Source organism: Neurospora tetraspora, assembly GCF_033439725.1.
Source record: "Neurospora tetraspora strain CBS 560.94 chromosome Unknown B0H65scaffold_4, whole genome shotgun sequence".
NCBI classification, from domain to species: domain Eukaryota; kingdom Fungi; phylum Ascomycota; class Sordariomycetes; order Sordariales; family Sordariaceae; genus Neurospora; species Neurospora tetraspora.
In genome coordinates, this window is record NW_026944386.1 from 1,984,369 (window position 1) to 2,006,467 (window position 22,099).

Here is a 22,099-nt window from a genome sequence, read left to right on the forward strand (position 1 = left end):
ATAACTGCGACTGACCATTACCTCCCTATATCTCTAGTTAGACCAAGTTCCCAGTGCGGAGTTAGACTTATACTTACCAGCAGACCCTCGAGCTGTCTTATGACGATGACACCCTCCGACATGGCTCGGAGTAGGCTGAGAGCTTCAAGCCAGTAAAGGTACTTCTTCGCGAGGAATATATAGACAATCCCTTTATCCTGTAAAGGATCATGCCGTTTTGTGTTCGTGCCAGAAACCGAGTCACACAAGTGATCAACCCAGTAGACGCACGAGTACCGCACCGTCGCTAGCGGGTCCGGATCCGGTACTTGGACCTTGTCGCTCGGAAATCCCGGTGCGCTTAAGCCGTACATGTCGCGTCGCAATACTGTAGACATGGTATCAAGTGACCTCAAGAAGATGGTATAATTCACATATTCTTTCCCAGAAGGAAAAATCCACTTGAATGTCTCCAGAGAAGCTTGGTTGCCAGCTTTATCAGAGGCATTGCCGAGTAAAAAGTCCTTAGCTGATTGATGGACAAAATAAATGGTTCGTTCTCGTAGTGTTAGAAATGAACCACAAAGCCCTATAAGCTCTTCAAGGAACTGCGGATCATCTGAGAGATCGTCTGACATCTCGACGAGAGTGGTCAGTTCTTGAAGGCTGATGGGTCGGCGAACGATAGAGGAGATGGCAAGAATTTGCCTGCACAGATCCGCATGATCGGACTGAATAATCTGCTTCATCATCCGCCCATACAGAGAATCCAACCCAGGGGGGAATGCTCGTAACTTTGTGAGTGTCTGCCACCTCCGAACGCTCGGGTCCGCAAGTCCTTGGCAGACCAAGGCCACCCAGAGAAAAGTCCCATTCGCGTTAGAAGAGAGATAGTCATGTACATCCGCCTGTAATGTGCTGTCGTATTGTTTCTGCTCCGACAAGTGAAGAACTTTGTGGCGGATATATGCACTGACGGCAGTGGTGACGGCTTCGGCGTTTAGCTCGAGGCTGAGTCTGGACTGCTGCGCGACGATCGCCAACTGTTCTTCGATCTCCACCCAGTTGCGACTAGATACAAGCCACTTGACACGAGCAGACACAGATGATATCTGGACGATCAACTTGAGAAGCTGCGGTTGGCCTGTCACACATTCGTCCAGAGCATCAATCACCAGATAGGTGACCTTCAAGTTCGGGTCTTTTAGCATCTCGCCTAAAACCTTAGACAGGACGATCCATGCCATTGCATCATCGGAGGGGTATGTGTTCTCCGGTAGATATGAGAGCAGGCGTGGTTGCTGGTGGGCAAGTAGGTAGATTAAGCCTCGTAGCACGGCAATTGCGTTATTGATGCGCGAGTCGGTAGCTTGGCAGAAGAAATACGTTAAGTTGCCGCCGTCAGCGATAACACGCCGCTCTAGCTCGTCGATGATACCGCATAGCAACATGGTCTTGCCTTTGCCTGGATCTCCCTTGATCCAGAGCAGGCGACTCTCCTGCAGCTGGCGCCATCGTTTGAAGTCGGGGTTGTCGAAGACCCAGCGGTAAGCATCAGGCAGCAGACCACCCTTCGCCAGCTCGATCCGCTCTTTTTCGACGTGCGGGTCACGCGGGTCCGTGGGCCACAATTTTGCCAGACAGAGGTAATCCTCGTGAACCTTGTCCTGCAGCCGCTTCAATGCTTTCTGCCTTCCTTCACCGTAGAGAACCGGCATGTGCACATCGAAGATGCCGAATAGAGAGTACGCCTGGTCTTCCTCGTATTTTGTGTCACGCTTCTCGATCCATCGCATCCGTTCGGCGACGCTGAAATCAGATAGAGGGACACCTTGGAAGGCTTTTCGCGGAATTCCGGTTATATCATGAATTTCTTGTTCCAGAGACTCCTTATCTCCCAGGCGCTGGCCCTCTTTAGAGAAGAATTCGACGATCGTTGGGGCAATGAGCTCTTGGAGGGTCCATCCTCGGGAAAACCATTTACTCTCTCGAAAGGCCGGTTGCCAACCGGGGCCGTCGCCGTACTGATAGGTTGAGACGTCTGCTAGGTACACGTAACATTTTACCGCGCTGCGGTACCAATGGAACATGGAGTTGAGAGCGCGCTGAAGCTCGGCGCTGTCAGACTTATCGATGCAGCATGTGTCGACCCAGAAGAATTTCAACCCATCGCGCCAGGCTTGGTCTCCGCAAAAACGAATCTTAGCGTAGCTTGCTTTGTTCTTGCCTGTACCGTCCGTCATGTCTCTGAAGAGGACCTCTTCGGGACCCCATGTGTGTGAAAGTATCGCATACGGTGGAATCTTGTTGTTGGGGAGGTCCTCCGTCAGACGGACCCCGCCGGTATCGTCACGCTCCAGGAGTCGCATTGCAGAGTTCGCCAGCCTCAGCTCCCTTGGAAGCTAATCATACAAATGTTCGATGATGGGAAAAGGCTCGCAGGCTTTGCGAGCGGACGGCTTATGTTGGCGGGACTGTAGGTACAGTAAATCAGCAGTTGAAACTAGAGAAATTGCTCGACAGACGAGAATTACTTACTATAAGTAACTGACAAAATTCGTAGCGTATATCTCGGTGGGTTTGATTGGGAGCCTTGAAGGTGGTTGCTGTTGTTGTCTTTGTTTCAAGGCGCTACCTTTGCCTGGATCACCAATCCCGCAGGACTCAGACTTCCACCATACCCGACGCGAACTGAGTAGAGGTATCGGGCACAGCCTCTTCGGCACAATCTCTTCGACACAGCTGTCTTGCAAGCAGAAGACTCGCCAATATCGCGTTGGGTACATCGTTGGGCATAGATGATTGAGAGGCCCAGGGCGCCAAGCCCGGAAAGGAAAGGCGTTGGTCAGCCTTTACTGTAATGGAGAGCTGCTCTGAGTGGATGGGTAAAGAGGAGAAGGTAATGCATTGGGAAGATGGTCTTGATTGGATGCTTGCTCGTTCTGATGCCCTCCACATCACGTGGTTGAAAGTCACGGTGAGCTTCAGGGAAGAAGATACATTCAGGAACGGTGAGGTGAGGAAAGGAAGGTGTGAGCGTAGACGAACTTTCCGAATGTGAAGCCTCAAAACGAAATTCCAAGATTACCACAGCGGGTTAGGGTTACCGGCGAGCACCGAGAGGAAGTTTTGCCCAGGAACGTAGAACTGCCGGGCGTCGCGTCATTCCGTTGAGATAATATCGATTATAGCCGTGGCTAGAATTCCCAAAAGAGGCTCTCCATCGCATTTGGTCCTCGCCATCTATTGCTAAAAGATTAAGCGTCCCCAAGTATCTCGGAGACCGACTGAAACGCGATTTTACTGTAAGCGCCGAGAGTCACGAGGGAAACTCACCTAAAAAGGAGCGGGCCCTGGAGATGACGCCTCAACGAAGAGAGTCAGACGCAAGGAACAACAGAGGAAGGCCAACACCATGGAACTTGTACTTAGTATTCGGAGGGGAGGTTGGCCATGGCTTCAGACTAGGCAGTCTATGGGTGTGTTGCAAGCCAACCGCATGGTTATGACATGCCAGGATGGAAGGGAAGAGGTAGGCTGATGCAGGCAGACGAAGGTAGGTTAAGGTAGGTATATGAAGGAGGTCCATCGTGATCCAACAAGACAAGAGCGAGAGACTCCCTTGCCACGCTCTCATCTGCATACACATAACTGGGCCGAGGAGTACGAAGAACCAATCAGGAATGGTCTTCTGACCGAGTGCAATCTTGGTGTTACCCGTGTAAAAGATCTAGCCGCAGTGTCAGGACGGTCTACTTTGCTCATAATCCGCCCAATTATATTCATCTTCTTAGCGCCGGCTCCCCACTCACCGTAATGCCTCCGTCCGAACGATATGGATATGGGAGGAGGTTGTTCAATTTTTTGACCCTACCACGTGATTAAAAGACCCGATTCATATCCTTCCAACTCCCATACATAAGCTGCCCCTCACTGGCTTATCTATGGGAGAGCGGACGGGATCCCGAGTTTTCCGGTGGGTATGGTCGTATGTACTAATTAGGCTTATGAAAGCGGTATATAACAGACGAGTGAAATTGCATTAACTGTCCTGCTGAGCCTCATATCTGCTGCGCTCTCTTCATGGTAAAGCTGATGCTATGGTTGATTCTGGAGGCACCCTCAGCGTCATTCTCGAGCTTTTGGATTTCCCTTTCCATTCCGTGTTGTTCGTCGGTCATTCTGCGCTGTTGTATCTGTTCCCATACCACCCAAGCGGCAATGACAAGAGCGGTAAGTGGAATGGCTGCGGCGAAATAGATACAGAGTTTTTCTGGGTTGTCCATGTTAGACCAATCCATCGTCATGACCAACATCATCGAACAGAAAAGGGCCTTACCAATGTTGAACTCAAAGAACGGCATACTGAATATGGTCGACAAGAAGGTCCCGGGAAGGAACAGGGCACCCATAAATGACAATCCCTTCATTGTTTGGGCATCCCGGATACTCGCCTGCGTTAAGTTGATCTGCCATTTCGCTGTTGCCATGTTCAACTGCCCGTTTCTTTGAGAAACTTCTGCCGTCATAAGGTGTATCTGGTTGTTATATGATGTTAGCACTATGTCTTTGACAGGAGTGATAGGCGCCCTGTTGGCAAAACTCTTATAGAAGTGCTTCCATGTTCGCAGGTCATTTGAGTGAGTAAGGCCTACCAAGCTTTCCAGAATTTGCATGCGCTGCTGTAGCTCACGAGCAAAGCTCTCAACGCTGTCCAGCCGGGCAGCTTCTACCTTAAAGCCTCTAACTAACTAGGAGTTGCCGGCAGCCATCTCCGGTGATGATTTCGAGCTGTCGGAGAGTTCGATCCAGAATTTCTGTATCGCCTCTTGGAGGTTATCGATGACCTTGCCAATAGTCTCCGCAGAGCCCAACATTGACACTACCTTTCGGCGAATGTCCGCCCAATCCCTCCCCATACGTCGGAAGTTCCACACGCTCGTATCTGTATCTGCATAGAGATAGTTTCCTGCGGTTGCCGCCGATACTCCTCTCGAGTTACACGCCAAAACGAGTTCCTGGTCTTCAATGATTGACATGGCAAAGGAGTTCTCCTCGTTCAGTTTCGATATGAGATGGCGGATCATCACGTAGGGTAGGGCGAATGGGTGAGGCACCTTACTGGCAAAGTTCCCAAACTGATCAATGCAATTAGCAATATACATGGGCATAAAATCCGTCGTGCCCATGCTGATCCGGAAAAGCGCGGTTGTCTCGTTGCGGTCGAAGGTATAGGTAAGTGCAAGCTCAGCGCTTTGTCCCATGCTGTCTGACTCGTCAGACTGCATAACTGAACGAAGAAACTGATGCCGGAACACAACGCCTTGAAAGAAGTAAGCAATTCTGGTACCAAAGAGGACAATACCGAGATCGTATGCAGCCAGTGGAATGTATGAAACAGAGTGAACAGTGCGATGGTTTAGAAAGATCCAGAACACTCACGCATGAGGTGCTCGTTATTATCCTGGGTAAACTCCAGCTGGAAGAATGGTCCCATTGTCCTCTCCACGTCCATCAAAAGCCAAGGCAGCTTCAAGCCCTCCATAACCACTCGGTGGGTGTCTGGTTTTAGAAACCATACATCCTGATATTCATTTTTCCGTTGGTAGAAGGGCAGTGGAGGTTCATGCAAGCTAAAGGATGTTAAAACAAATCAAAACCGAAGTCATGCTGGGATGAACATGTAACTTGCATAAGACAGTGAAATTGGCTTTTGACACTGATACCATCTGGTAGTTTATTCAGACTGAATTGTCCCTTGAAATATAAAAGTTTAGTTGATTTGCCCCCACACCAATCCAACATCGTTCTGAGAACTTCAAAACGGACAAATACATACCTGACGATTCACAAACTTCAAGATTTCTTCATCATCTGGAAGAGAGCATCTCTCGGGTCTATTGTAACAGGATTACTATAGTCTTGTCATCAGTTCCAACGCTTCGGAGTCTTATGTAACTTCATACCAGGCAGTGTTGAGTATCCAGGAAACAAGGAACGAAGACCAGCCTTACTGTGTAGTTGACTACGTCCAGAAGATACACCTGCACGAGCCCGGTGGTAATTCCGGGGCGACGCGAAAGGATCGCGCAGGAGGCCGAAATCCATTGGCTGACTGATCCTTTCGACTGAATCGACCGATATCCGCTCAAGAGCAGAAGTTGCTAGCGCGCGTTCAGGCCTTTTATACACGTAGACACGGGAGGCTAAAGGCTGGTTATGTCACCATAAGATGCCAATCAAACTCTCCGGAAAGAGTTTATGATTTGTTTCTGCCTGGCCGGCTACCTCACAACAAGTGGCGCCTGCTCAGCCTGCTCCGTTGCTGTCAACGATCTCAAGAGGCCTCAGGATAGCCAGCATCACCGATATTAGACAACTCAAAGGTACAGCGCATCTTGGCAATGGCCAAGATGGGCGAGACCGATTGCTTCGGTGAGGTTGCGCCAGTTCGAAAATGATTAATTCTACAAGCTGCGATGGAGTAATGGAGGTGCTTCTAGCCCAGAGGCTGGAGCGGGGGCAGTACATTGAGTACCTATGTACATAGTAGCATACATATGCAAGCTTGACAGACCTCGATATGTGAGTGGTTGTAAGATTGACCCAAAAAGTACTCGATATATTACCTTCGTACAAAAAAACTCGAGTCAATATGAAGCTGCGCAAGCGTGACTGCAACGGGTACCTCAAGGTACTTACCTTTGGGACCCGACTGGAGTGACGTACTGTTTTGAGTCGATGTTTGGCGTCGGGAAGGTGCATTTCACGTCTTCTGAGCCCCGAAGAAGTCAGGTCTGCGGTGTTATCACCGCAGCACGACCGTCATTCAAATCTGCGGTGCAACCACGATCACTCACCCCCAACCTTTCAATATCACGACTGACCATGAAGCTCTCATTCAACAACATCAACCATGTTTCCAAAGGTTCTTTCACAGTTTGGAGGACCCGGTAAGCCCTCCTATGTTGCACTGCCGCCTTGCGGGTGGTAGCGTGGATATTAACCGTAGTCAGCAGCCGGTTCCGGGTTGAACCAGTACTTATACCGGACCTCCGCCTTGCTATGGTGGACGCTATGTCAACATTACGAACGTATATCGATATACCCTTCCATTTACCGACCCTTCCTGACGCTTCAGCCTTTCCATAACACCGATTGCAGGCGTGATGGGTCTAATAGGCCAAAACATCTCTGGTCATAGTTTCACCAATTCTTCCAGCCCTAGACTTAGATGGGTTACTGAGCCTGATATCCGTGGGACCTTCAGCATTCTCTCCACGTGCATTGTCACCCTTGTCCTCTGCGTTTGGACGGCTATCCATCTCAACGTTCCTGGACACAAAGAAGGGGCGATGAAACTGTACACAGTGATTCACACAAATCAAATGCTAATAAAGCAAAGCAAATCTACCCCCAGCGTGACAAATCAAATCTGTGTAAAAAATCAGTCAAATTAATTTAAATCTGGGTACAAATTTGCTTTATTAGTTTTATATATTTATTTTATTATAGCTATGAGATTTTTGCAGCAATATACCTCTCCGATGCGTGTAGTATGACTTTTACTGCACACGGTCAGGTATAAATATAAGCGTATTAACGAGAAAATTGTCGTATTTTAGCTAGGAAACGAAGGATCATAGTGATTTTTAGTACTTTTAATATAGGATCTTAGTATTTTTAGGCGTTTCCTCTCCTCCTCTTACTTCTCATTACCTCTCCTATTAACTAAATCGTTAATACCTTAACTTATTAAATTAATTCTAATAATAATACATATTAAACTGTTATTAATTATATCCTAACTTAATTAATTAAATTCTACTATCGCGCTAACCAACATTAATATAACCTTATTATCCTTATTACCTAGTAAGGTACCAAAATCTCCCTAGCAATTATTTAGCACGTTTATTAAACCCTATAATCCGTTCGGGCGCTCTATCTTTCGACCGCTAAAAATACGTATTACCGACTTAAAGAAGGTCGACCCCAATAAGCTTACTCGCTAACTATAATTAATATAGCCGTACGTAGAGTATAAATATTAGAAATATATATTATAGTCGTAGATATATATTAAGTAAACTGATAGATTATAAATAAATAACTATAGTATAAGGTTATTACAATTAAAAAATAATAACCTTAGTGAGACAGATTCGAAGAATTTCGCGTATAACGTATATAGTAGATTATATAATTTGAAGGCAACCTCATTAATATTTAATTACTTAGAATTAATATATCGTATACTTTTACTTAAAAAAAAGGTAATTTAATAGGAGGCTTAGATAAATTATAATAAGGGATACTAGAGTATTAATATACGCGCTTCGTTTGGGAGATTTTAAACGTTTTAAATCATCGCGAAGGCCACCGGCAATAATATTAAAAACGCGCTTATCGATTTTATTATTTCATCCAATATAGGATTTATTATTATTAAGAACCTAGAATTTTATAATTTACTTCGATTATTAAACCCTTTATTTACCGCTACTATTTTACTAGATAATCAGATAACAATAGGGAGATAGTTAGAGGATTATTTTAATAAAAAGAAATTTAGAATGCGAAACGAACTTATTAAAACCTTATAGAGAATTTATTTCTCCTTCGATCTTTAGACTTTACCGAATAGGTATACAATTCTTATAGTTATTATATACTATACGGACGTAATTAGTACTTTAAAAATTCACTTAATTATAATACCTTACGTTAAAAGTTATTATTATAGTGAAAATATTAATTAATCCAATTAATCCTACACTAAAATAATTACTAACAATCGGACTTACTAGGTACCATTATTAATAATATAATCGATAAATACAATATCCGCCATAAACTAAGATTCTTCCAAATTAATAACGCAGACTCAAACAATAAAGCAATTAAATATATTTTTAGTATCAAGGACGAAGCGAGAGATAAAGTAATAGTAAAGACCATTACGTACGTTATTTTAATTATATTTTTAATTTCGTAGCGAAAACTTTCCTTGAAGGCAATATACCTAATTTAATTAATTACGAATTCGACCCCGCTATCCTAAAAGAAGAGGAAGTAATACTATTAAATTACTAAAGGAAGCGCAATACCTTTAGTAAGCTCTATAACGTAGTTATCTTTATCCGTTGATCCCTTTAGAGACGAGAGAGTTTCTATGATTTGACGGTTAGCGATATAACCCCGGAGTAAATTATGAAATTTAGAAATTTCTACGTTAATAATAACGAAAAGAGTCTTACCTTCTTCTAAAATAATTCGATTCGTTAGAATTCCTAGTATAATATAATCGAGCGCGCCATTCGTTTAAGACCGGTCTTAAATTATTAGTATTTAATATATAATAATTAGTTGAAGGAGAAATAATTAGATAAGTTAACGATAAATAATTAGGCTGTATTAAATGCCGTTAATTCTATCCTTTTAAAATTTAAAGAGCTTATAAAGCTGTTTGAAGGTAAGCAACTTAACTTTAGTAGTATCCTTTTCGAATTAAAGAAATTAATCAAAGAATTTAAAAGGTAACGCTCTATATATTATACCCGTTTCGAAGTCGAACCTTTCAACGGTAGTTCGGATATCCTACCTCGCTGCCCCCTGCTCGTCGAGCTTATTAATTCTCAAATTAATAAGGTCGTTAGTTTTACTCCTTGGCAATTATATCGAACCTACTATATACCCGCCCGGTTTCGTAGCTATGAAGTCAATTTGCCTCGTCTTAGAGAACCTTCATAGAATCAACCCTACCCTCGTCCGGCACAAGACGAAGTCCTTCAAATAGATTTTAGTTTTAACGGAGATTTATTTATCCGTAATAGTATCGATTTTACGATAACTAAACTGGAAAAATACGCAACGTTGCTAGAAGATTACTAACTGTATTAGTTAACTATGTTGTTATACCCTATTAAATATAAACAAACCCTCTATTCTTACTATAGTACGGTTAAGGGAACTAGTCTCATCGAAACTTTTAAGTAGATCTTTATCGACTAGTACTATAATTTAGACGACGATAACTACCCCTAATTTCCAATTCGAATCTATATAGAAAGAGAGGCGCGCCGTCGGGAATATATATTTAAAAACGACTTCTTTAATTCCTCTATAAAAGATGTAGAAAGGTCACGTAAGTCTGACTGGCAGATATAAAAGATAATCATAATTCTGATAATAAAGGAAGAAAACTAGCTATATAGGAGCGGACTCTCCGAGTCCGACTTATAGGTCTAAATCTGCCTAACTTAAACTTCCCTTAAATTAGGGTTAAAGACTTGGATTTACTAGCTAAATTTGATTTACTTAATATAATTTAACTTATTTATAAATCTACCAGTAAGTAATAAATCTTCCCCCAAATTAATTACCCGATTAAATTAGATTTATCTTTTCATAATACCCCCTCGATATTTAAATCTATTATTTCGACGGAGTATTACTATAGAAATTAATTTATATATATCCAATTAATTATCGTCGGGGAAAACTCCTACGAAATTATTATATAAAATATCCTTATAACCCTAATTAAATAACGTCCAATTCTTGATATAAACTTGATATCCTTTAAATATACTTCTTCTAATAGTAATAAAAACCCTTCCGCCTCTTAAATTTGCGTTTATAGCCGTAGTAGGCTTACTTTATCCGTTATTAATCTAGATTAATCTATTCTAATATACGAAAATAATAGTTACTTAATTCGTTATTAGTTCCTTAATAGGAAGGAATTCGGCGTCGTCTCTAACCTATTTAACTATTACGCCTAAAAATACCTTCTCTTAAATACCGTCGTAGAAATTAGGAAGATTGGTATAAACTACTTTTAATAGCTATTGAAACTTAACGTCCAAAATTTTCTATTTAATTATTTCTATTTTATATATTTTTAATTTAATTTTTACATTCGTATATTTATTTTTTAAAATATTAATATAATTTTAATACGAATTAATTTACTTTTATAAGTTCTTAAAGGCCGACCCGGCGCTAACTATAATAATATTTAGGGTTCTATTTAAAGAAAATTCGAAAATTGAAAGCGTTATAATAAATTAATTAAATTTAGCTTTAATTAGGCTATTAAAGGATAAGGCAAATAGCCTACTAAGGGTAGCGAAAATAAATTAGGAAATAATTATATGTAAAATACTATTTAGGATTAAGAAAGTATATACCGATATCCTTTTTCCGCTAAAAAAAGTATATTATGGGCGATTAAATTTATACGGAGGGTAAGAATTTAAATAATATTATTAAACTTCTTATTAAAATTAATATTCGCGGGGTCTATTTTAGAAAGAAAACTGGTAAAAATAGGCCGATTAGCCGGAATTTAAGTAATATCGTCCAATTTCTTATTAAAATTAATATTCGCAGGGTTTATTTTAAAAAGAAAACTAGTAGAAACAGACTAGTTAATTAAAATCTAAGTGATCTCGTCTATCCTTTTTCCGGAATTCAAATTAGTAAAGAAGTTAATAGAAACCAGGTGGTTACTTAACGTCTAAATAATTTTAAATTTCTTTTAAAACTTAATAATTACAATAGCTTCTATATTCGAAGAATCCTCGTAAATTTAAATTGAAATATCCGAATTTAATTTATTATTAAAAGTAACGGGCTTTTTATTTATAATAAAAATATTAAATATTTTTACACGCTTAAATTAAGCATCGGCCTTATTCGAAGACTTACGTTTAATTGCGGATATAAGCTTAATTTCAAATTTATTAACCTTTACATTTTTAATTTCGAATAGAATGTAAGGCGGTAGACCATCTTCGAAATACTATTATCTATTTTTAATCAACGCTTCGATAATAGCGTTATATTTATTAATAATAAATTAGAAGTTATTATTATTCTCTAATATATATTTGTAAACCAAAGTGAAAACTTTATTATTAACGTTTTTACTAGTAATATTAACCTAAATAACCTTATTATAAATTTTAACAGCAATATTAAGGACGTAAGCGTTAATAATCTTAACCTCCATCTTTTAAACGGGTTAGACTATATTATCTTACTTAATAAAACCGGTTTTTAAAATTAGGTCGTAAATTCGTTTAGTACGATAATTTAATATCGGAGTAAAGCCTTTATCTTTTATATTAATTATCTACTTTTTATAACCTCCCTTATCCTTTATAATCTAATATACGATTTGAATAATTTATATACAATAAATATCTAGTTTTTTTAATAGTATATCGAATTTAATTATTAAAATATCTGCTCTAGCAATAATTTTAATTTTCTTATAAATTAGAATTTACTTTATATATTTATTCCATAAAATATTCTACCTCTCTAAGGTAGTTACCTTAAATAGAATGGCTATTACTATATCTTTGTTGGCTAGGTTCAAATAGTGGAAATATATATTCTTATTCTTAAATTCGGCGCGGTTAAAAGTACGCAAATCCTTATAAATATCGCCGGGAATCTACTTACTATAGTTTATAAAAGGCTAGGTGCCAGCATTATTATTTTAAACCCTAACAATATCTTTCTTGAAATTAGTAAAGGTTATAATTACGCTACGAAGTTACCTTCTAGCATTTTTTCCGCTTCCTATAGTTACGGTCGAGAAATACGTAATTAATTTTAATACGAATATAATTATTTTAGGTATTTAAGAAAATATAGGTAGAAATTTTGCGACGGGAGTAAATTTATATACGAATAGACTCTTAATTATTAGCGTAGCTACCTAAGGTTACCTAATAACGGTTATCTTTTTGAAGTAAACTATTACGGCGTCGGCTAATATAAACTACTTTAATTTCGCGGCCAGTAAAGCGATAATAATACTTAACTTAAGAATATAAATAACCGGCGTACTTTCCGGTTTTTTATAATCTTCTAATTCATTAAATTATCATAAATCCTCGTTTTTAATTAAGAATTTTACTTTATATTCCTTAATTAAATCTTAGGTATAATTTATCAAACCTAATGTACTTCAGCGTCTTAAAACCTATATATTCTACTTATAGTTATAGCGTTTCCACTTAATCCTATAAAATAAAATCGGTTTACCCTAAATCTAAATTATTTTATGTTTTAACAATCTTTCGATTTCGCATAATTTATACTATTTATTATCCCCTTCAACGAAAATCCGACCCGGCTTATTATTTATTTCCCTTTTAAAGGGGTTATTTCCCTCGGGATATTCTTTCAAATAGACTACGGAAATAATTTTATTAATCTTCCAATTATTTAATATATTCAATTCGTATATTAAATTTCCAATTTTATAAACTATTACAAATAGACCGATTTACTATTAACTAAACTTCCGTAATAATTCCCTAAGCGGATTATAGCCTTTATATAACCTAATTATAACTTTATTACCTATTCGAAAGTTTAAAAGCCAGTATTTCTAATTGTAATAGAATTTATATTTTATTATTACTTAATCTATCGCTTTTATAACTTCTCTATAGTAGAGTTTCCGAAGGGAATCTAAATTTATATCCAAATAATCTATAAATTTAATAAAGTCGAAAGCGGTATTTAATTTAAATCTTAAGACTAACTCGTTAAGTACTATACCTAATAGTATAAATAATAAATTATTTATATTATATTATACCGCTAGGAATATATCCGGCCACGGGATATTAAAGTTTTTTACCGTATAGTAACGAATCGCGAATTCGACCTCCTAGTTTTATCGTTCGCTTTTTCTATTAATTTAAAAATATTATACGGTAATATAGGCTAATTTAATATTTAATTTAATAAAAATTACCTTCTAAAGAGTTAAAACAAATTTAAAGTCTTTATTGTTAATAGTAATACAGAATAGACCCTAATTGTAAAGTAGTAGTATAATTATAAACCTTTCAGCCTAATCTATTATAATATAAGTAGTCTTTCTTAATATAAGTAGTCTTTCTTAATATAAGAATAACTTTTTCATTAAAAATATATATAATTATTATTAAGGCGTTATAGTGTATTCTTCCTTATAAAGTAAGTGAATAAAGTTATTTAGGTAAACCTGTAATAAAATTTATATAAATAATATAGTAAGGAATAGGCTTTAAAATAATTAATTGTATTTAATTAAGCGTAGCCTTATAGTTAGTCTTAAAAAGGTTATATTTAGGGCAACAAAAAACGTAGTTTCTTAATCGTTAAATTAATTTTAGAAAGGTTAAACCCTCTAATTCTTTAGTTATTTTCGCTAGCCCGAAGTAATATTTATTATTATACGCTATATATAATACGGTTTTTATATAGTTCTTGAGGATATATAAGCGAATTATTCTATTTTAGGCGTAATAGTATAAAAGTTCGTTATATAATTAATAAGGGAAGTGCCTATTTTAAAGAAGGTCGAACTTTTTATTTCGTTTAATATATTTCCTTAATTTCTTTATAACTTTGGTATAGTACTAGTCTTTTTCGTAGCCGTCGATAAATTTCTACCTAGTAATTAAATCTATACGGATTTAGATTAAATATATTATATCCTTCTAAATATTATTGAATTTGCTAGTTTAAGGGTCCAGCTTAGCGGCTAATAATAGTAATTATAAGAGGGCGTTTAGGATAATATTAATTCTAGTAGGAATATATTTAATATTTAGGTTAAATTAGAATAAATAAACAGAAGTAGTGATTAGTCTTAAATTGAATTTAATTAAGTTTACCATACGTAGTGTAATTTAGCGAACTATACTCACGGTCGCTTTAGAATTTGTAAAAACGATGATAGATTTTTTATAAAATCAAATAATATATTTGATTGTCCGGTATACCTATACAAAATACGCTACCTCCAATGTAATTAGCTAATAATTCTTTTTAATATTCGACAAACGTTTACTATAAAATATTATTAGTTAAATTTTATTTATAAGGAAAGTTTTCCTGTTTTAATTATCTCCTTCTATATAGAAAATAATTAAACTGAAACCGAATTCCTTTAATATATCGATTTTATAAAAGGTTAACCGGTTTAGGTAGTAATAGAAAAGAACTAATTCCTTATAAAATTAATTTTAGAGGATTTCGAAAGCCTATTTTTCCAATTCGGTAAGAATAAAGACTATGGTACGTATAAATCTTTAACGAATTGGCTAGTTCTTGTTTTTTAGTTTTCTTTTTTCTTTTTTAATTTGGGCGATAAAATCATAAACATAAATTAAGTTATATTCTCCTTAATACATAGTGTAGCTATTGGTAGTAGTCTTTTTATATACTTATATATGTCTATATATATAAACATAAGCTTTATATCCATTTTAAAGCCGTTTTCCTATCTTCTAAGGGTCTAACTTTCTACGCGAATTATAGAACGAACTTTTTTAAGAAATTTCCGATATTAATATATTTTTTTAAGTTAGCGAGGTTTTCTAGTATTTTTAAATTCCTTGAACCTTTTATATATTCTTCGGTTATTGCGAGACTAAATCCGGTCATTCGATAATCGCAAAATCGGATGGATAGGTAGGTAACGAAGGATTTTTTAATTACTATATTAAAATTAATATTTTTAAAAAACTCTAGGATTAAACGGAGGTATTTAAAATATTCCTCCTTTATATTACTAAATACAATTATATTATCGATATAAGCGGTAGTAAAATACTTATACGGATGGAATCGCCTATTTATAAAATATTGTATATAAGGCGGTAAATTTTTATAACCTATCAAGGTGATATTCGATTATTCTAATCCTTTCGGATTTATAAATATTATCTTATCCCGATAATATAAATAAATAGGTATTTAATAGAAAACGACTAATCCGTCGAAATAATTTATATATATTTTTATTCTATATTTTCGTAATAATTGAATTTTGAATTAATAAAGGGTAAAAATCGCTTATAATAACTTTATTAATTAGATATTAGTTTATAACCATTCGGACCTTCCGTTTTCTATTTATAATTTATTAAATTATAAAATAAAGATAGCCGAAGGAAGTTAGGCGTTTCATCTACTCTAATTTTCTATTTTTATATATTTTATCGAATGTTTTATTTAAAGTTTTTATATTTTTAAGGCTAAGTTAATATAGTTTTAAAGTAATCTTTTTTTTCTATTACCTTTCTACGAAATCGACTTAAAATATTTCGTCCTTATTAATTTTTATTATACCCGTTCCGTTATAGATATTGTATTTATTTAGTAATATTTTAATTTCCTATACGAAATCTGGTTTTAGGTTGCAAATTTTGATTCTATATATAGATTCGATCTCTAAGACTTTATCGGGCTTACCAATACCTAACGAAGGTCCTTTCTTCGTTATATTTTTAAAAATCTTTAGAACTTCTTCTTCAGTAAGTAGACTTTTTAGTGCCACTTTCTTTACTATTTCCCTAACGATTATATTAATTTTTAAATTGAAGGTGAATATAATTCTTCCGAATTCTTTTATATAATCGAATTCTTCGCCTACGGTTTTATTAATGATAATTAATATAATTTAGATTTATAAAAAAGAAATCTATTTATAACTGTTGATTTTAATATTTTTAATTATTTCGAGTCGCTGATTTTAGTAAATGTGTATAGGCTTCGAATTTAAGTTTACGATCGCTACTATTTAGGCTGTACCCTAATTTAGGAAATAGCTTTTAATAAATTTATATTCGGACTTAAAAATAAAATCTTTTAGTACTTTAATATTTGAAATTAGATTTATATATTAGTAGATTACCGGCACTCGGATTTTGCTATAGATAGGGATAATTAAATTATATAAAGCAGTAGTTTTACGTTTAACTAGTTTTATTTTATTAATAGTTTTAATTAAGAGATCCCTATATAAAGTAATTTAGATTATATTCATTTTGGAATTAATTTTAACGCTATAGAGTATTATTTACAATGTATTAAACACTAAATTCGCGGCGAATTTAAGAGAAATTTATATAGTAATTGTAAATTTAACTATTTTTAATTTACCTTTTACCCTTCCTAATAAATATATATTGAAACTAGTTCGCCTAATTAAATAAATTACTCTTCTAATGATTTTAAAAGTCTTTTCTCTAAAAGTATTATAGACTATTAATTCGTTTTAGGTAATTTATTTTTTGTCGATTAAAATATTCGAATAGCTAGTATCGATGCAAATCAATTATTTAACGCTATTTTTTTAATAACCGGATATTCATTATTAAATATATATATTAGTAATTTTCTAATACATTTAGCGCTAATTTGGCCTCTACTATAGAATCGGCTTTATTTTAAAAAAAATATAGGTATATAAGCTAATACTATTAGCGTTTTAAAGATACTCGTAGTTAGAATAGTTTTAAAACCGTTTCCTAACCTTATAAAGGGGATTCCTAGTTTTTAACCTTTAGGTTTAAATAAAGTATATCATTTATTGGGGAGGAAGTGAACGAAAAATTTACTATGCGAGGGGAATATTACTTTATATTTCTAATATTTAAATCGGTTCCAATTGCCGGAGAATACGTAATAAATAGATTTAATAGTATTCTTTTTAATATTCTTTATATATATAGTATTGCTGGTAGTGTTAGTAATTAAATAAATTTGCTTCTTTTCCTCACTAGAATAATAATCGACCTCTTCGTATCTTTCCGTACGAAGTCTAATTCTATTATTATTTAATTAATTATTATAGGTAACTATCTCCTTTTTATCCGCGGTAGTATAAAAATTATTACGTTTATTAGGGTTCTATTTTATTTACTTTCTATAATAGCGTTTAAAAGGTATTATTCTTCTAGTAAATAGTTTAGAAGATGAGCGGTAGCTATAGCCTTTACTTTTTATAGCCTATTTATTGCTAAAGTATATTTTTTTTTCGTAGTTAAAACGACGGGAATTTAGGGTAAACGAAATATTTTTACGAAGTAGGTAGTTGGGCTTTTTTCCCTAGAGAGTTAATTTAGAAGCGGACGAAGTAGGAGGCGTTTCGGAGGTAGTAAGTGCCCCCTTAATTATTTTTAACCTGGGAGGGACTAGTAAAGTATTAAAAGCGGAATATAGCTTAGGAGTGGAGAGAGTTCTACTATTAAATTCTATTTTTAAATATTTAACAGTCTATTTTTAATTATAGCTTCCGAATTCGTTAATAATATAATTATAGTAGGTAAGCGTTTTTTATTCCACGTACTTAAAGAATTCGTTGATAATTAAATTTATAATTAGTTTAAAAATAAATTAGCGAAAACTTAAGTAGAGGGTATGTTAAATACGGGTATTAATAATATACGAGTCTTTTTCGCTAAGTTTACGAATGTAATAGATAATTTAAAAGGCTATATTTTAAAGATTATTTCCTTTGTAATAATCTTTGTATAAATAATAAATTAAGTTTAATTTAGTGAAAATTTGGGATTTTCTAGGATAGAATCTATTTTAAATAAACTTTTCCTACGTATCTAAATCTAATTTAATATTGGCGTACTAGATTAGGGTAAGTTAAATAATTTACTAAATCTTTACTATATTATAAAAGAGTTCGTAGAGGTTTAATTTAAAGTATTTTTTCTTTTATAACTATAATAACGTTATATTGTATAAATTTAAAGAATAAAGGGATTGATTTAAAATAAATATTTCTTTTAAATTAATAATAATCTTTTCTTTAGTATTTAAATTCCGGAGCGTTTAGGTAAAAGTAGCCGACATTCCTAGCTTTTTAACCGCGCAAACTATTATTAGGGCCGTCTAAGTTAGAAATATTATAGAAATTAATTATTAAATCTATAACGAATTTATTAAACGTATTTTTATTACCGTTTTAAGTAATTTTAATTTTAGCTTAGAAAACTTTTAAAATTGCTTATACGTTATCTCCTCTAAATAAATCGCCCGGTAAAAGTACTAATAAGTTTATTAGAGGAGGTAGATTTAATTATTCTCCTTATTCGTTAATTATAATTATAATAGGCTTATTAGTAAGTATTTTTATAAAGTATAGTAAAGTTTTAAAGGCCTTTATTAAAAGGTTTACAATTAGGTTTAGTATTATAAATAGTATTTATATTAAGATTAGAATTATTTTTATTATTTCGATTTCTTCTTCGACTTTCTCGTTAAAAAGAGGTAAACTTAATATATTTACTATAACTTCGGGAATTTAAAGCTCTAGTATCGTTGGTATAGGAATAATCGGCGGTTTGGGAGGCGGCTATCCTTAATTTAAAATTAAATTGGGGAGAGACTAGGGAATTTTATAAAATTTAAGAATTAGTTTCTACTTAAATAATAATTTAATATTTAATTAAAACTTAGGTAGAAAGCTAACGAATTTAATTTAACGCTTTATCGGAATTGTTCCTACTTTAATAATTTTTATAAATAGGGTTAAATTAAATGTTTTTACCCTATTTACGAAATTAGAAAATTAGGAAAATTGGATCTCCGTATTTTGAAAAGTTAGAAAGAAAGCATATTTATAATTTTGGGGTCTACTATTAATTAGTGAATCTAATACCTAATATCGCTAACTTATACTTTTATTACTAGAATTCAAAGCGGATTTTACCGTCGGTAATTAATAATATAAGAATTCGGCTATTAATATTAAAATATCGCTATAATTAATTTAATTCGAAAAACTTATACCCTAAATACTTTTATCTGTAAAGTTTCCTTCCCTATATAATTTCTATAAATTCTAGCTAAAATCCTAAAAATTTTAATTTGGAATATTTCTTTCTTCTAACGAAGTCGGATTTATAATATTCCCCTTTCGCCAAAGCCTAGGAGAGTTTAAAAGTTACTCTATTTTGAAGATTTCGGTCTAAATTTAAGGAAATTCGACTTTAAAAGAGTCGAACTACATTAATAATTATAAATTAATAAATTAAATTTTAAAACTAATATAATTTCCATAAAACGATTATAAATTATCGCCGATACTCTATATTTCCTTGGGTAATCAAGTTATAAATACGTCGTCTCCTTCGTATAAATTAAATTTATTAAGGGGAGGCATATTTAATATACTTATACTATTAATTCGAATCTATAACGTTATGTTTAAATTAAACTCCTACCTTTCCTATTCTTTATCCGAAAATATTTAGAAAAGAATAAAAATCGGCTTTAATTCGGTTAAAAACAATTTTAGTACAAATAATATTTTAATAAATAATTAAAGGAATAATTAGGTAGAATTTTTAAGATTCTATTATTAATATTAGGTACGCGATTCTAAAGGACTGGGCAATAGCGGATTTAAAATATCCTCCGACTTGCGAATGCCGGCTTTAAAATTGAATTTAGCGGCAGTATAATTATAATTATATTTCTCCTATTTAAATAAGGCTTTAAATTTAAATTTAATAGTAATAATAACAAAATTATACCTCTTTCATTCGGGTTGGGCTTTAATATTCTAAATTTTAATATCAATAAAAAATAATTATCCCTGCCTTTCCAATTTAAGTCGGGCTTTAAATGTTAAGGGTCTAGCGGTGGTACTATTGAATTATTATTCGCACCTCTCTTCCTTTTAAAAGGTTTTAATTAAAGAATTAGAATCAGCCTTATAAATCTTTAAATCCGAATACGGAATAGCCTTATCGAATTTATATTCGGAAAATCCGGTTTAAGAAATAACCTTATTACCTATCGGCAAATAGTCGGAAATATTAGCTTCGAAATCTATACTAATCGGTTCGGGTAATAAAGAAATAGGGTTATTTATATTGGTATCATATAATTTATTATTAAGATTATTTTATATATATTGGATTTAATATCCTTACTTAATAGATTTAAAGCTAGGCGAATCGGGAAGGGTTTGGCTGGAGTAGAAATCGGACTTTTATTCGCTTAATTCATTATTATCGACTTATTTTCATCCGCCGGACTTATAGCCAGAATATTTAAATTTAGGTTAATTTAAAATAAATTTACTTTTATCTTCGTTGTTACTAAATAAATCGTTTTAATTTTCTATTTTAATCGAAAGCCTCGTCGAACAAAAAAAGATTTTTGACTAAATTAACGCGGTACTTGAAAAATATATTTAATAAATAATTTAAAAATCTTTCTAAAGATATACTTATTTAGAAGCTAATTAAAAAAGTAAATAGGAAGGGGGGTATTTTTAAACCACTTAATTATACGAATATTTATTAATATTTCTAATTATTTATTAAAAATAAGAGGGAGGGATTTAATTAAAAATTTAAAACGCTATTGATTTTAATCCGACGTAATTTAATACTACTTAATATTCGGATTCGTATTGATAAAGTCGAATATATAGCGGAGGTCCCTCTAGATAGCGTAATTAATTAAATTTAATATATTAAAAGTAAGGTTAATTAATAATACGAAGGTAATAATTAAGTAAAGTAAATACGGGGCCGGGCTGTTAAAAACGGGTCGGCGGTCCGTTAATTTAAATAAAGAATAAAATTAATAATAAGTTTAAAACTATTATTAATATACTATATATAAAATATAGAAAAGTTACCTAAATCTAATTGGTAAATGTAAAAGATAATTATAATTATAATAATAAAGGAAGAAAACTAACTATATAGGAGCGAAACTCTCCGAATCTAATTTATAGGTCTAAATTTACTTGATTTGAGCTTACCTCAAGTTAAGGTCGAAGACTTGGACTTACCGGCTAAGTCTGACTTACTCAGCAGAGTCTGACTTGCCTATAAGTCTACCCGTGAGTGATAAATCTTCCCCCAAGTCGGTTGCCCGACTGGGTTAGACTTGTCCTCTCACACTCTAGTAATAAAGCTAATCACTACGTCGGTAAGGTAAATTCGTACCTTTCTATACGTATTATAGAGAAAGATTTATTACTAGAATATACTATCGACCTAGTATTATAGTAGTTAGAATTAAAGTAACAAAATAAATTCCCCAAACTATCCCTTATAGCCCTCAATATACTAACTATACCTACGATATCTTTAGAGGCGGAGAGGGTATTTAGTAAAACTAAATTAGTAGTCGGTTAACGTAGATATCATTTATTGAATTCTACTATTGAGTGTATTACTTTATGTAAGAATTGGTAGTAGATTTGGCGTTTTTGGATATTGGAGGTAGTATTGTATAATTGGATATGGGTATTGGAAGAATAATATATACTAGAAAA

The 22,099-nt window shown here is 34.1% G+C and overlaps 3 protein-coding genes across 3 annotated transcripts; 1 reads left to right on the top strand and 2 right to left on the bottom strand.

Moving 5' to 3' along the window:
- Positions 1-1,514: 1,514 nt before the first annotated feature.
- Positions 1,515-2,348, bottom strand: B0H65DRAFT_403974 (uncharacterized protein; the record flags this gene model as incomplete). The annotated part of the gene is made up of 1 exon (XM_062823799.1): positions 1,515-2,348. A coding segment is annotated over one exon (834 nt), but the record flags the coding sequence as incomplete, so codon positions are not given.
- Positions 2,349-4,040: 1,692 nt separating this feature from the next.
- Positions 4,041-6,087, bottom strand: B0H65DRAFT_508797 (uncharacterized protein; the record flags this gene model as incomplete). Its single annotated transcript, XM_062828259.1, is given in 7 exon segments — positions 4,041-4,252; positions 4,319-4,517; positions 4,635-4,730; positions 4,827-5,302; positions 5,422-5,518; positions 5,946-6,004; positions 6,024-6,087. The coding sequence occupies 7 exon segments, from the start codon at positions 6,085-6,087 to the stop codon at positions 4,041-4,043; spliced, it is 1,203 nt and encodes a 400-aa protein (XP_062681617.1).
- A 991-nt stretch (positions 6,088-7,078) lies between these two features.
- Positions 7,079-7,349, top strand: B0H65DRAFT_573650 (uncharacterized protein; the record flags this gene model as incomplete). The annotated part of the gene is made up of 1 exon (XM_062830554.1): positions 7,079-7,349. A coding segment is annotated over exon 1 (201 nt), but the record flags the coding sequence as incomplete, so codon positions are not given.
- Positions 7,350-22,099: the final 14,750 nt, after the last annotated feature.